This window comes from Anopheles coluzzii, chromosome 2 (genome assembly GCF_943734685.1).
Source record: "Anopheles coluzzii chromosome 2, AcolN3, whole genome shotgun sequence".
Lineage (NCBI taxonomy): Eukaryota > Metazoa > Arthropoda > Insecta > Diptera > Culicidae > Anopheles > Anopheles coluzzii.
The window spans coordinates 32,344,028-32,361,033 of NC_064670.1; the positions used below are offsets into that span (position 1 = coordinate 32,344,028).

The window sequence follows — 17,006 nt, forward strand, 5'->3', positions numbered from 1 at the left end:
TTAATCGCACCTACCAGAGCACCCATCCCAGACGTCGCGTGAGCATTAGAGATAACAACGTACCCTGCAATAGCTCTCTGCTGACTCTCAGCAGACTCCATGCCGTTCCGTGCGCTCAAAGTAAAGCTGCACTCGTGGGCCAGTTTTATCGCACTTGCAACTAGTTTCCCCGTCAAATTGGTAGCGTTGCGTCGGCGCATGCCTGACTCGGAACTTTTGGGTAACAGGAAACCCAACATTTCCGATGCTCCCCGCCCGAGCCCGAAGGCTCACGAGCGACGCCGCCAGACGAGCTCCGCTAACGAACGCAAGCCTCGACCGTTCCGATCCGATGATGCTGTGTCTCGCCCGTCAGTCTTCGGGCGTTCGTGCTTCCTGCATGGTAGCTCCAGTCTGTGAGTGTGTTTCTCTGACTACCGTTAGACTACCAGCGCCAAATTTCACTCCTTGCTCCGGCCATTCTTCCCTGCCCACTCACCGCCAGGATCTGCAAGAGGTGGGGCAGAGAAGAGGGAGCAAGAAAGCGCAGGGCTTCCATCTTGTTGTGATTTTTCCCTGTGCTTCCTGTGAGTTTCAAGGTTTGGTAGTGGTGCTGCGGGCGTTTTCTGGATTCTGGACATCTGTGCAACTGTCACCCTTCACAGTTGCAATTGCTCGGTAGAACTCGGTGTATAGGTTTGTGTGTCTGTGTGTGTGGTTTTGGAATTCAGCTGCAAGTAAACTCCATTTGTCAAAACTGCAAGCTCAGTGTGGAAACGTCAGATGGAAATGACAACATGCGTGCGTGAGAGTGTCAGCGCTTTGACACACCTTCAGAGCATGCTGCGTGTGTGCGTGCAGACTGAATGGAAAGCGAACGTATTGGATTAGAAGGAAATAGTTAAAAAATGAGTGGAAAATTGTGATACGCTTTGCGGGAGAACAACACAGCAAGGGTTTGGCAAAGCATTCAAATTGTATTGATTTGTGCAAACCTTAAAACGAAACATCGGTGAATTACTGCGAGAGAAGTGTTTTCCATGTGTGAGCGAAGGTGTGTGTGTGTGTGAGAGAATTGCGAGTGAAAATGGCAATGGTTTCGTGAGAAAAGGAAAAAATGTTATCTTTGTTATAGAGAGTGAGAGAGAGAGAGAGAGAGAGAAAGAGAGCCATAGGGAAGCGAGCGACAGAGAGTAGACTTTCCTTGTGGAGCAGCGACTGGGTGTCTCTCTCCCGCTAGTGCTACTAACCTATTTCTCTTTCACTTCCCCATCTGCTCACCGGGCCCAGACCCGTACCTAACCCAACACGAGAGGGCGCTTTACGTACGCTGCCTTCACACACACAGCACAGCAGGATAAAGTGTGACATTTCATGACGGCACGACACACAGAAACGGAATACGTGCGGGATGCTGGATGGATTTTTCTTCCCCCGAGGAGTTTATCATTCCGGTCGAAAGGCATAGCAGAAGCAACCCGTTTGCATGCCTCTGCGCCCGCTGGGAGAGTGTGGTGCGGTAGTGAAAACATCGGGCTCGGGAAGGGAAAATGTGAAAAGGGAAAAGGGAGTTAAAAAAAAAATTGCTCCACCGCCCAACCCTCTGACCAGCTCTCAGTGTTGTATATGTAGACAAAGCTGTTTACAATGTTTTCAATGAGATCATCCCGATTGGATGGATGGCAAATGAAGTGGAAAAGCTGACAACAAATGGTTGCAATAGAAAGCAAAAACATGATAATTGTGCACGGGTTAAATGATGCAATGTGTTCGTACTGCCTGTTTTAATCGCTGCTTGGCAAGTGACATGACGTGTGTTGTCTTTGGATGTGTGTTGGATGTGATGAGTATTGTTTGGGAGGAGTATATAGCGTATATGGTTCAAGAAATGTTGTGCAGTGTGATTTAAAGCGTATGATGCTCTTGGATGATGGAGCTTTCGGTGAATGAGTTCGCATAAAACACTGTGCCAGATTGTGCCAGATGATTCTTCCCATCGTCTGATTCCTAATCTTTTCCCCTCTTTCCAACCGGATATGGATAAGAGAGTTTTAATGTGATTGTACTATATTTTCATCAGCTTTGTAGTGTAGTGTTTACCATGATGGGTCACATTTTTTATCTAATCCTAATTTTAAGTGCAGATGTAACGTTGATGTGGTACTGAAAAGTAGTCCAGTGACAGTGATGTGTGACACGATTACGATTGAAGCTCAATGTTGAATGCTCAAAGCAGTGTGTAGTAAAACAAAAAGAAACGCAAATAAGTGTAGTTATGTTTTATGATAATTACTTCCGGTTGCATTGATGCATCAGCTCAGAAGTAAGTTGAAGTAATGTGGTTTTGCATGTTCATGTTAAAGTATAATTTGAATGACTGTTTTATTCGATTTTACTCAACCACATTCATTAGATCTATATCTATGATCACAATTGAACAAAAAACCTAAACAAAATACCTGAAAGCATGGAGAAAGATTGCACTCGTATGTTTTTGAAAGCTCAAGTAACGCGACGTAGCTGCCCAAAGTTAAACAGATTATTAAGACACTCGAGATGATTCGAGCAAACTCATAACCATTCTGTATCGTACCATACGCAACTGGAAATGTGTTCCCACTTCCTTCCACTCACTTGCTAATCGATCAATGTTGAAACCCATCGGAAAAATGACACCCGATTTGTATCACCGTACCCCGCGCCTCGACGCAACCGCCTCCCACCTGCCCGAAAATGGCTTAATCTCTGTGCCGTGTTGCCTTCACCGTTAACAGTAACACCGTCACAACCTACGCACCCGACCATGAAACGTTTCCTCGCCCAGCTCCCTTCCCCCAACCACAAAACCATTACATCAAACCATTCCTAATCTCCCTAGATCGTTCGGGGAAGGTGAGGAGAACCAATAGCGAGGGAACCGAAAGGCGAGGATGAGGAACCGAGGGCACGCAAACGCACCATCAAGCGCACACCTTCCAGTTCGATACCTGAGCATAATGAGCGTGCCAGACTGGGCGAACGCAGGTGAGCGTGTAGCGGGACGGAAAAACCATGAAATGTTAATTCCATCAATTCGTGGAAAGCCCACACCGGCTGCTCATTATGCTTCATTTACAACCGCGATCGATGGGGCACGGGGAGAGTGTTTTGATGACGGTAAGACCCGCGGTCGTGACGATTTTCCGATGCTCAGTTTTGTGACTTTTGAAAACGTTTGACAGCGAGCGATCTGTGAAAAGCCGGGGAGGGTTGGGGGGAGGGGGTAATGTTTGGGGTTTTAGGAGGGGTGGAGTCAGAGGGGATGGACGCTGTTTTCGAAGCTGATACTAAGGCGATTGAAGGTTTATCGGTAGATCAAGGGCACTCGATGTGTGGTTGAATGTTCGGTTGTGTGAAAAAAGAAAAATGGCAATTTGAATTACACCGCAAGTGTGTGTGTGTGTGTGTGTGTGTGTGTGTGTGTGTGTGTGTGTGTGGGGATATCTTTTGCATTACAAATTTATCATCAATCTACTCTATAAATCCCAACAACTTGCATATGGGGATTTGCTAAACTGGTACAATTACTCAAATTTCCCGTCGTAATGCGATATTTACCAACAACCATATGTCGCCAACCACTCCAAATACGATATACGCCACCCTCCCGTTTGCCTACACACATGGCAGAGATTACGCGAAATAAATTCTACTTATCTTCCTAAAGCGACAGATTTATGCGCACGGATGTACCATAAGTTGCCTCCGACGGGGGGACCATTTTTAACTTTTAATCTGCTTAGCTGGCTAACCGTCTTGCATTATATGGCCCCATAATGCCACCTTACGACTTTCGAGGATGTTTACTTCCTTATAATGTTCCTTTTTTTCTCTAATCCAAAGCAGTTTAAATAAACTAAAAAAACATGCAAAATACGCTCTGCGCTCAGTAGTATCATTGTAGCCTTTGTCTACCGTTCATGTTTAGCGCGTGCTTTTAGCCAGTGTTACACAAATGAAAACCACAAGAGAAATTGGGTGTGGGTTGAGAAATGAATTCAAATACCACGCTCCCCTGATGCTTGGCAACGTGACCCGCCGTGTGCGTACCGAAACCACATTTACACCCACAAAACTCAATTTACCTGCTCCGATGAAGATAGAAATGGCTGATAGATGTTATTTTGTATTTTGTTTTTCCTTTCCCTCGGCATTCCCTGTTAAATTTAACGATAATATGGATGTCTTTCTCACTGCTTAATGCACGACGCAAAGCTCACGCTATCGCACACACACACTTATTTGGTGTGCAAATCGATGTTAGGTGTATTTATGCTTTAGAATGGACGCTATCTTCTTATCATAACGCAGGAATCGTTCGTTGTCTGTCGTTCGTTGGTGGGAAAATCGTTGTTGATTGGGAGTTAAATTACACTTTCCAAAGCGTGGGATGTTGGGTGGGATTACTTTTAACTGATATTACGCCATTTCGCAGCACGGTGTGGATTTGTTTTACGTTTTTCTAAGATTCTCCGCAGTTGAAATGGATGAAATGGTTGGAAGTGTGCCTTCAGGCAGTGTTTTACAACGTTTTACATTAAAAAAAATTGTTTTTGCTCTTACTTTATACTAGCTTGGGTCCTTTTTTGTTATTCTATCCAAGCATAAAACGATTAGAATTTTTTAATCAAATTCCAAATGTCACACATTCCTAGCTAGCGAGCCGACTGTCGTATTATTTTCCATTGCATATCCACCGCGTTCAGCTACTTCAGCTTCTGCGAACCGATTTGAGAACGACAAAATTAATCCCTTTGTCGAAATTCTTCAAAGCTTAACGAATCAGCGTGATAATCCTGTTTTTTTTTGTAGGGACAATGAGTACACCAAAACAAAACAAAAAGGGTCAAAATCCATCACAATCCCTTTTGCAAGGGTGCACTGTGTTTGCGTCCGTTCGGTCCAGTCGAGAAGACTTCAAAGTCGGTCCGTGGACTGTCGCCTGTTTGTCCTGCTAGCTTCAATATGGCGCCTAACGCAACAGCACCGTAACCCATTTGACAGGCCTGTTTGCGGGCAACGCTTTTGGAAGGGAATCCGTCGTGTATTTGGTGTAAATATTGTACCAAAACCGAGTGCACTGAAACAGTGAAACGCACTTGGTACTTAAAGGACCTTGTTCTCAATGTTTAAAGGGGCCATTATGTGCGTTGTGAACTATTTCCGTTCGGGCTACCTTCCTGCGCGGGATAAACGATACGCTCATTTCAAAACCAAACACGAACCAATCCTTTCCTTTTCGAGTTCCGGTTCGTAGACACAGCCCATGCAGCAACTAGACATAGCCAGGTCGTTTGTGTGTGTGTTTGTGTGTTTGTGTGGACCCGGGACAAATTGATTCCCTCATTTGTTGCCACACATTCGGTCAGCATGATGATGCTCGTGATGATGTTCATGCATGGGCAAAGGGACAATACTTTAAATCCCGCTCTAAGGTTGTACATTCCGCATAAGGACAGGATCTCTCTCACACACACACACACACTTCCTTTCTCCCATTACCCTCAAGCAACGTACAAGTGGACCTGATCCTGTGACAACAAAATCCAAGACCCTTTCCAGTTGATGGAAAACCCTCGAGAGACAGCGAACAAGCGGATGGAACTGCTGACGTGGGGGGAAACGGGTCCACTGTCGGAAAACAGTCACTACCCTGGATCAGTGAAATACCCTCGGGGAGGGGTGCGAAACATTGCACACACACACACCGAGTTACAACGGTTGCCCGGAAAGCAGAGAGAGGGAGAGGATTTTTTGTTATTTGAAATTTTTGCATACTACATACCCGGCGTACACGGGACCCGGGAATCCCGGACAGCAGCACACGCGGGGCGTGATCTGAGTGTCGAGGGATTTCCTTACGAGGGAGCGTTTTCTTCTTCCGCGAGCGAATGGGGGGGGGGGAAAGGAAGAGAACAACTGAAACCGGCCAAGTGGAGTGCTTCATTCTAGTCACCGTCCCAAGTGAATGGAGGATCACTTCACATTTCTGTGCAAAAGTCCCGGGGGAAGGATTAAACTGACGTTCGCGCGTGTCCCTCCCCTGCGGCTATCAGTGCTCGTGTGCGGGAAAAGGGAATCTGCACATCCACAAACACGCTTAGAAAAGCAGCTATAAAAAGCGCTTAGGAAATCAGCGTCCTTCTCCTTCTTCTTTATCGGCCCAGAACCTTATGGTGCCGTCGGGATCATGCTCCGTCCGGGATGAGTTGCCAACTTCGTGCCGGGCAGTGGCGGTGGGCAAAAAGCATAATCACGTGAACCCTATTATGGCCATCATTCAATTTCGCTCGGCAAAAGTACCCTAACACACTCGGCTCGCGTCCATCGCCACGCTTAGTTCGTCCGTTAGAATGGGTTGAATGTTTTGCCACTTTTTCCACGTTCGAATAAAGCTGCAGCCATCGTTCAGCTCGGTTCAGTGTTGTTTTGCTTCTTTTTTTTTCGTGGCGGCCCAGAGCCCAGAATGCCCAGACCGAATTTAATACTTTCGTTGTATTATTAGCTAGCTCGGAGTGGGTCTTTTTTTCTAAAGATAATTTATTTGCTTGTTGGCCAAATCCAATTTAATGAAGAAAAATTCGTTTCAAAATAAATTAGTTAATCCTGCAAAAGCAAATCCAGTTCAAATCCAGGTAGCATTTGTTTGTTCATCGTTAAACCTCTCGTCCATACAAAGGGTTGAAGCGGACCAAACTGATTAATATAGGTTGAAAATTTGCACAATGGTGCATATTAAGACATTAATTAGAAGTGTTTTGACCTTTTTACCCTAATTATCGTTATCGAAGCAATATTGCTTTTACATCCAAAGACTGTTTATATTTTTGTTTCCATACTGTTTATTACATTAGTTCGCTTGAAATCATTCGTTGTTTGTTCCTTTATTGAAGCAAACACCCAATCCATACTCAGAATAGTACTACATAGCTATAAAGTATCCTCGTTAGATGAGCAAACTCGGTTCGTAAATTCCTTACCAGTAGATCGTCACAATAACGCACTGCCCATAAGTCGTACGTTCTACTAGTTCTTCTCCTACGCCAAAGACACCAAAGGCAACAATCGATGGTAAATGTAGCCAGTAGTGTGCACTGCATTTATCCCTGACCGACCATTTCCACAATCGGCAGCCATCGACAAGAGCCAAGAGCCCGGTGCCGTTATGTGTCTCTTTGAGTAATTGGATTATCCTGTTTATGATGCGATTCTTATCCGAAATCAGAGCAATTGCTGTTGTTTCTGCAAATGAGCTGGAGGGTGCGGGCCAGTTCGAGCCTACGGTCCGGTACACGGTCCAGGCAGCACACTGCAATGGCAGTGTCAGGGAAGCCAAACTTCTTCACTACGATTGACTGATGTACTGATAGTGGTGGCGAATGTCATTTATGTTGCCGTTCAGGGTCGGCGATGGTACCGCACTTGGTTGGTAGTAGAAGTATTAGCTTAGCTCCCGGACACTGGATTTCTTCTGCGAGTGTAGTCACTTCGAGCGACTGGCTAAAGTGATGAGAAAGCAGCATTTGTTGTGATACGTCTTATTGGTGGGCTCTGTCTGGAGGGCAAATTTATCGTCCCTACCCAAAGATCGATGCTTCGATGTAAAAGGAAATTTGTTTAGAGCGTGACACGTCAGGCAATCAGGCTTATATGCTCTGGTAGGCTTGTACAGTAATATGCTCATGATATGGTTAGATTTGGTAAAGATAGCTGTCTAGCCGACTAAATGACTTATAAGATAATGTTGAAGTAGGAATTAATTAATATTTGAGAAACCATTCACTCCAAACCATTCATTCCCTTCTCTATTCCCATTCAAGAAAGCTTGTTTTTCTGTTTTGCTGTTGTCTTTAAAATCGTTTCGTCCTGTTGATAAATTGTGTTTCTACAAACAAAACCAATCTTAACAACGTACAAAATGGAACTTGTTTTGTGCATCGCTATATGTATGTTATATGGATTTTGGCACGAGCCCACAGTATCCCAGTCAGATACAACATTGTATCTGTAATGGTTCCGCCTCCATTAACAGGTAATCTTCTACCTGCCAGCGGGTGGGTCGTGTAGGTAGCTGTCACTTTTCCTTTTATCCTTCTTTGTCCTCGGTACACAGCAGCGACGGTGATGATGAAAACCCTCGAAGCTGTGCAATTGCTTGCCCTTTTCTGGTCCATCAGAATCGTGTGCCCCTCCTTGCAATGGTCTCGTCTCGTCGGCTTCCCACACGGAACCTTTTGTAACGTTATCGATAATGTCTTCCTTACAGCTGCTTTTATACGCAACCCCTAACACGGTTAGCAACTGGCACCGGATTCAGCTGCTGCTCACGGATAGATGATGGATGTTTTTTACCGACTTGTGCCGCTTCCCCTTCACACACCTAACAACGCAAACCTCGTGTCGTGCAACGAACAAAGCAGCACAGACGGTACACCGCTCCCGAGCGTAGCGTGCCATGTGTTCGGAAGCCTTTCGGATGGTCGCCTTTTCTGCTTGACAACATGGAAATGATCAGTAGTCCTGACAGCGAACTATGGATAATACTTCCGTACGTCAGCTTTTGCTCGCTCGCTGCAGGGTTTGCTGTACATCGACGCTACGCTGCTTCGCACTTTCAGCATGCCCGAAGTGCCGGCACTTTTCACGGTGGAAGTGCCAAACACTTGCAATCAATTATGCATCATGCGATCGCTCGCTGGCTTCGGGGTATGGTGTGGCGATGTTTGAAAGCAGAGAGGAATGTTTAGGCAAGCATGTTTGGACAGCGACACTGCTGTGCCCTTTTGCACATGTAGCCCATGCCACACAGGCCAGACTGAGCGTCCGGGCGCCTTTGCGTCATTTACTCTCGGGAAATGGTGAAGGCGTTGCTGCTTGATTGAATCAGAATATGTACACGATGGCTATGTCTCCAATGTAAGTCGCTTGGGACAAGGGAAAGTTTCGTCTTTAAACTCACAGTTTCATTCAAAGATTATTGGTCATAGTTCAAACAATTCTTGGAAAAAGATCTTAGCACTGTTTTGGAATTAAAATTACATCAATTTTATTCATTTACGAACGAAACGTTTGTTTTGTTACATTTTCTTGTAAATTAATTATCTCACCGTTTATGCTGCGTGTTTCCTCGGTTCCAAAATCTCAGAAGCAATCTAATCCTTTTAGAAACCCCACACTCACCTCATTCGAAGAAGGAATCGAAGCAATGCTTTTATCTTCAAAATAAATTAAAGGTCCCAGCTCTCAGCGCCACTCTCAGCTACTTCAAAAGCAATAAGAAACGTATCGAACGCTTCACCGCGTTTCACAATCGGTGCCCGTCCCGCATTCAACCGCCAGCGTTAAATCAATCGCTTGCCGCTTTCCCAAAAGAATGTTCACTAATCCCATCTGCGGATGACACAGACGATCGAAATATGGTCGCCGTACAATGCATTGGGTATGTGTGTTATTAAACAGTTGGCACGAACGAAGAAACGAGAAGCGCAAAGAAGGAGAGGAAAAAACCATAACAAAAAAAAAAGGTTCTACCAACATAAAAAGGATACTTATCCGCTTGTTTTCCTCCGTTGGTTTTTTTCTTCTAGTGAAATATTTTAGCCCCACATATGTGCGTACACGGATGCCCTGGGGCCGTACAAAGGCCGCACATGTACAGGGGATGCTTTTGAAAATCAATGAAAAATGTTCATCTTCGATTTATACGGTCGTTCTAATTCCTTTCCCGAATCCCGCACATTTCCTATCGTATGGATGAGAGAGTTTTTTTTCTTTCTTTTCTGTAATGTAATTGTATTTTCGCTTGCCTGATGTGGTACACGTGTGCTGCCTCAGGAAAAGTCCATCTTACGCAGCAAACGTAGAGAACGACCTGTCGTTTAGCAATGCTGCAGAAAATATGAACATTTTGAACCGTTAAAATTACTGCTAGCAAATCCCATCGCTTTCCTGGTTGGGCACTCAACCTCGAAGGGCAAATAAAAGCTTGTTTCTTTAGATAATATTGATCTTCAAAAAAAACCTCGTTTATTCGCTATTCACCTGCGCAAAATTCTACGCACCTTTCGCAACAAGATTAACAGCGCAAACATAATTGTAACTTCGGCAATAGGCGCTACGCCTGAAGACGACAAGTGTAAACATGGCCAGACGTCGGGTTTGCGCAATGGTTCCGAAAATAAAGAAGGATTAGTAACTGAATTTGCTCAGGTAAAAGCTTTTCCACGTTAATCTCAGCCAGCTAGCGGGCGAAGGTTCGGCGGTGGAACAAAACAGGCCGAAACAGATTGTACTAAATTAATTTTGCATCCGTAGAAACCGTAAACAACACAGGCGCGATAAATAAACACACGGTCAATGGAATTTGGGAGGGGGCTTCGATCAGTAAACCAGGAGGGGGGAGGCTTTGCGTTTCGCGCACTAACCATAACGTGTTCGGAATGGTTGAACACTTTTAAATTCATTTCAAACACATTTCCATTCCTGGTATTTGGAGGCAATGGAGGCATTTGCAATGAGGATTTACATTTACCAGTAATACACACACAAAAAAAACCCTCAATAAAGCTTAGTGCGGCGTTGATGGTTTCGTTCTAAAGCAAAGCGTTAGGCGTAGCGTGTCTTTTTTTTGACGTTTTAAGGTGACGGTAACCTCACAGCGCCAACGTAACTTCAAAGAGTTTTGCGTTCGGTGGCTTCCGATTTCGTAGAATGAAAAATTCGGCTCCACTCGCAAGCCATTAACTCTTCCTCCGTTGGGCGAGCGAAGAGTTTGTAAGTGGATTTTCGATCGTTTCGGAGAAGTTGGTATACCAACTGTATGTACTTTGCATAACGTACCGTACTTTAGCTTTGTTTAAATATGTTTACTACCTCCATCACTTTAATTCAAGTCGCGAAGGGAATGGGGTTTCGGCTGCATTCCATTAAGCATTTTATTGCAATCATCAATTCCACTGGAGTGAAAGTATCGCATATCAAAATCTCAGTATTACATCATTCTGCATGAGAACGCTTTTTATGTTATTTTTTGCGTCGGGCGCATTCAGTTTGCTGGCACATTTTTCCACACAGCACCCGTGTGCCAATTATTCATTGCCATCGGGATCCTGGTGGGTGGCGAGTAATTCCTGCCAACCCTTAATGATTATTATTCATTTCACTTAACCCGGACAGCATCATGGCACTGTAATACCAATCAATTCATTACATCGTTGTTCGCCTTTATTTGGAACAGAAATTTGCACAGTACGGTGCAATTGCATTACGGTGAGAAGGTATCGTACAAATACAGGTAAAAGGAATTGTTCTGCCTTGGGTCGTGGGGTTCAACTGCATCACCACCAACTGTGAGCATGAAAGCACGTGAGAATGCGTAGCGGGCCACCATGGTACATCATGCATCAAACATTCCCAGATCCATCGAGCAAAACAAAAAATTTACGGAACGCCATGGAAGCGATGCCATCGCTCGGAAAGCTTCCAGATAATTGATAAATAACGAATCAGAAATCATACCCAGCAAAATGGATTGCTTTTTTTCGTACTTGTACCACACGAAATTTTAAATTCCATTAATTCCAATCAATTCCATACCTTTCCTGTAAATGGAACAAAACTTCCTCGCGATTCCTGGGGCGGGGCTGCACGGTTCATGCAAAAGGCATACCTCATAAACCCTATTTTTGACTCGGTTCCAAAACACTCAATTCCAACGGCCGCTGGAAGCGCATGGTGCTGTCAGGACCACCAACCAGCCCAACCGCTCTAGGTCACCGAAACGACCGAAAACTAAACCCACTGACGAGTCACACAGCCAGCTGCATACGAGCGACTCGTACGTTCGTCGTTCGTCGGTGGTTTGGCCGGTCCTGGGAGTTGCCTGCGGTTGCCCGAACCACCGTCCGTTCCGTTCTTGCAGAGCCTTCTGTTTGCAGTTTGTGTGTTGTGGCACACACTAACCAATACCACTGACCTCCTGCAAATGAGCTGCCTGAGCGTGCTGAGGTGGCCCAACAGCGGAGATTTATGAATAGTAAAAACGCACTCGTTATTTCGTTGTAATTAATATCGTACCCCCTTCCTGTGCGGGCTCGTTGCGAACGTCTGTAGCGTGCATGCTAATGGAGGCTAAAGGCGGCACATGTTGTAGAGGTTTGCTGAAGTGATTTTTCTAGTTTAATTTGTTTACCCTGGCTGGAATGGAATCCAGTGACATGGTTGTGCTAATAGGTTGAAGCATGTGTGCTTTTGGTTTGCTGTTTGTTGATTAGTTGTATAAATTAGCCGTTTTTTGCTTTTTTTTTACCAAGCACGTTGAATGGGAAATTAATTTTGGAAAAAGGAAAAATGGCTTACAGACAGTAAAGAATGAAGAGCGCTACCAGTAGTAACTATGAGCAATTGAACATTTTTGCAAGGTTGACTGTTAGCTAAACCATGTTTCTCTTATTTTATTTTGTATTATAACGATTACTTCCTTCCTTTTAAATAAAGGGAATATGTTACACTCCTAATTAAAATTTACGTTTCTACCTCCGGTTGTAAAAAAAACTTTATTTCAAACAAAATTATCACAAAAGGTAGTGATTTTTTCAATTGAAAAATAAAAATAAATAAGAGCAAGTATTCATATAAAAAAAATCTTGTTGCCGTTTGGAACATAATTTCCTATTTTTATCCTAATTATGAATGAATCTTTTGCTATGGCGATGTAATCCGTGAAAATCAAGTTAAAATGAATAAAAGAAAAACAAATTTAATAGATTCCCATAGGCCTTTTGGGCTGATATTCAGCATTTTAATAGAAAGCTAAAACACATCCAAAAATAAACCATTTATTAACTTTCTCCTTTTCATATTCTTTTTAACAGTGTAAGTCGGGAAAATTGTTATTATTTTCATCCTTCCTATTTCCTTTGCTTTGGTACCAATATGGGAATTTAGCAAGAAAATGCTACAATGTAACGCTTGTTTTGTTTTATCTCTTGCTCCATTTCATTTCAGGATCGCCGGACCACGGTCGAAACGTCAACCGTGAATGTTTCTACCAGCTACGGCGAACGCACGAACAACAGTAGACGGCAATCAAATCCCAATTATGTACAAAATGAAGCAGCACCACGCTACGGTACAGCAGGCACAAAAAACCAGCAAGCACCACCAGCCCGGAAGCGAAAGTTCAACGAAAGTCATCGATGCCCAGATAGCGATCGTGGCGACAGTGGTACAGTAGAGGCGCAACCTTGGCCGATGTAGTAAACCCTCCTCCCAAAGGGGATGCCGTGGTTGGCAGTGTGTCGTCGTCCACCATGGACGCAGCACCATTAAGTATGGCTGTTTATGACGGTCGGGACTGATAAATGATACACACGGTGGTGGACACGGCGTAGTGTGTTGTGCAGTGTTCCGTTTCTCGACCGCCCGTGCGCTTACCAATCGGAGGACGTTTGCACATCGGAACCAGTTCGGCCTCGCGGGACCTGTTTGGAAAGTGTTGCCCCGGGTGTGCTGGTGTATTGTTGTCCGTTGCGAGACAAAGAGCGGTCGGGCGCATCTTATCGGTCGTTTGCTGTTGACAAAATGTTTCCCACTGTGAGCGAAGAAAAACGACCGAGGAAGATTATTGCCTGGCGATTTGTAGCAATTTCTTTCGCTGCGCTGCCGTGTGCCGAGATGTTGTGGCGGAAATAAAAGGCGAGCAAGTGTGGATGTGTGGTTATGTTTATGCCGGATAAGCTCACAGTGCAGCCAGCATTGTGTAGCGTGTGTGTGTGTGTGTGTAGGGTGAGATCATCCGATTCGTTTCTTCCGCTGCAAACGGTCGAACGGCGTGAACATTCATAACTCTCACAGTGCTAATGAGACAGTGTGTGATGGTATCGCTTGTGACAATCGTTTTCCACCAATGGCAACGGGAAAACGGGAATGGAGCTCCGCAGCTAATGAAGCACCGGGAAGCGAACCAGACACCAACACTATTCCGGTGGCTAACAAACAAACAAGCAAACACGTTGCACCCGTCATCTAATGAACCAGAACCCGGTTTTGCGACAGTGTTCACTTCGGGGCGATCGGAATGCGCCTAGGGTCGAATGAAATCATCAAAGGTTCGACGTGTCCGGGCAGTCGACCAATGGCCGGGCCAGTGGTTGGCCCTATTTCGTTTGCAATTAGTTCTAGTGCACCAATAACGACGAGTCAATAAATTGCAGCGGAATTGCTTCGGATTGACGGTGTGGGGCCACATTAAAAGCAGAAAAATGCTCTCAACCAGGAAGCGTACGGCTGCTTCACCACCGTCCGCAGCAGCATCATCATCATCATCATTACCGAGTCTGGCTAGGTGTGTAGCGATAGTGCGCGCGAGGAAAAAGTGTTTTTCGATGAGCAAACAGTGAATAGAAACGATCAAGGAATCTCGGCCGTGGTGCAGGAAACGATTCAAGTGCGCACAGCATCGTCATAAAATGTTGTTTTTAATAGTGCGCGCATTTGATGGTGCTTAGTGTAGATAGGGAGCGAGTGAGTGATAGAGAGAGAGAGAGAGTGAAGAAAAAAAACGATAAAAAGTGAAAAAAACGACCATCGCTGCTAGTTTTCTCAAGAAACTTCCTCCAAGTACAGCGACCAAGCTGCTTTCTTCCTAAGTGATGCCATTAGCGATCGCGTAGAAAAATCGTTTTAGCGGCACAGTGTGTGTGTGTGTTTGTGTGTCCAGAAGTACTGCACCATTTAAGCTAGTGTTTTGAAGTGTGCAGCAAACGCGCAAAAACCGACCACCACCCTTCCAGGCGAATACGGTTCGCTCTCGCAATGTGCATCCGCTTCGAGCACGAGTCACGTAGATCGAGTAATTCTAAAGCATTAGCTGAAGTGCAAACGCTTCCCCGGCTGCAAGTGCGGCGAATAATTTACCCCACAAACAAACATCTCATGTTAATGGGCAGTTGAATGAATGGTTTAACAGCTGGCGTTGGAGTAACATAAAGCGTGAAAGTAGCAAAACAAAACAAAAACACACTCATACGTAAGCAAGAAGCTCGCCAATCCATTAACCGTACGCGGAAACACACGCCCAAAGCATACACGCCCCGCTCGAAGAGTTGACCGTCCGATTGTAAATAGTGGAGAGGGTAGATACAGCACGTAGAAAACAAACGCGTTTCGTCAATAGTCTAGCCGGACTAGTAGCCTAACTGCAGCTGGTCGTAACTTGCAACTGTGTCTGGGCTGGGTGTCGTTTTCAAAGCCCGAAGCGGATAGCGAGCGGAAACATGATGTTCGTGAAATTCCAGTACTTTTGCATCGTTTATTTTTTGCTGGTGCGCTTCCTGAACGGTGCCACGATGGATCTGTACAAAAATTCGCGCCTCGGCAACCGGATCGTGCAGACGCGGTACGGCCGTCTGCAAGGGCTGGTGCTGCCGCTGGACGGATACAAATTTCTCAAACCCATCGAAGCGTTCCTCGGCGTCCCGTACGCCACACCGCCAACTAAAATGAACAGGTAGGTGGGGGGTGCGTTTCTCCGCTCGAGTTATTGTCATACTGTTTTACTTACTTTATTGCAATTACCAGGCGCCTCCATTAGCGCGTTTATCCTTCGTTTGGACACTTTGTTGTGGGGAATGTTTTGTTTTCAATATTGTGATCAATATCATAGAAAAAAGATACACTCTTCTTTATTACATCATTCAAGGTGATAGTTAAGGAAGTGAATCAATTTTATAGATGAATATTAAGCGATTTTCAAAAAATACTGGGCGTCTCCATTTCTTATCCCTTTTGCTATGGCCTATTTGAACCATGTCATTTTCAATGCCTAGACATTAAAATATATTTACGAAAATAATAAAAAATTACTCACACCAAATGATATATCAAACGTGCATACTTAATGTACTAAAAAATGGGACAAAACAAACACCCAAAAAGATGCAAAATCGTTCACCATACAGGGTTTCCCACGATTTATTGGTTGGTTCCCACGATTTATTGGTGCGTTCCCACGATTTTTTGGTCATTTCCCATAATTTTTTGGTAGCAACCCACGATTTATTGGTCGGTTCCCAAATATTATTGGTCGGTTCCCAAATATTATTGGTCGTTTCCCAAATATTATTGGTCGGTATTATATTATATTATATTTGGGAACCGACCAATAATATTTGGGAAACGACCAATAATATTTGGGAACCGACCAATAATATTTGGGAACCGACCAATAAATCGTGGGTTGCTACCAAAAAATTATGGGAAATGACCAAAAAATCGTGGGAACGCACCAATAAATCGTGGGAACCAACCAATAAATCGTGGGAAACCCTGTAAAACGTCACGCTGATAGGTGAATCCTTTTATTGTTAATCAAAAACTTTTCGGTCACTGCTGTACGCTTACTCTCCCATCGTTCCATGCTTAATAGGAGCAATCTTTCATGGCACTGTCACTTTTATTTTCGAAACTGTTATTAAATTTTACTAAGCCTCTTTTTTGGTCGTGCTGCACAGGAACTGCTTGGCATAAACCAGAAACGAATGTTTTCATTTTGACATAGATTGAAAAGGGTTTCGCTACTGCAGGGTGGGAAGTTGCTATTTTGCTGTTTTTGTTGTTGTTGTTGTTGTTGGATTTTCTATCCACTCGCATCCCTCCGGGCAGCAGGGAGTCTTTTTTTGTTAGCTGTTTTGCATTTATGCTGCTGAAGGTTCTTGAACAAAAAGTGATAAATGATGTAATTTATCAATTAACACCATTCACGGTCCGTTTTTTTTTTGACACTGTCGTACGAAAACTTGGTAGCAAGTAACATAGACCAGCAGAAGCAAAATTGAAAGGGAAAAAGAAAGTTTGAACCGCTTCTTTTTTTCTCATCACTCTCAAATTTTAATGTCAATGTAGCACTCACTACCGAGAGACGATTTAATGTTGCACCAAACAGAGAATTTTTTAAATCAAATTTCATCCCACTGGACCGTGGCTACTAA

At 44.4% G+C, this 17,006-nt stretch overlaps 1 protein-coding gene across 1 annotated transcript in view; it reads left to right on the forward strand.

The window, feature by feature from the left end:
- Positions 1 to 211: 211 nt before the first annotated feature.
- Positions 212 to 17,006, forward strand: part of LOC120949406 (neuroligin-3) — an 83,678-nt gene continuing 66,883 nt past the window's right edge. The window contains exons 1-3 of the mRNA XM_049605168.1: positions 212 to 395; positions 2,119 to 2,302; positions 13,024 to 15,526. Of these exons, the coding sequence (XP_049461125.1) occupies positions 15,294 to 15,526 (233 nt within the window). The 5' untranslated portion in view covers positions 212 to 395; positions 2,119 to 2,302; positions 13,024 to 15,293. The remainder of the gene's footprint in view (positions 396 to 2,118; positions 2,303 to 13,023; positions 15,527 to 17,006) is intronic.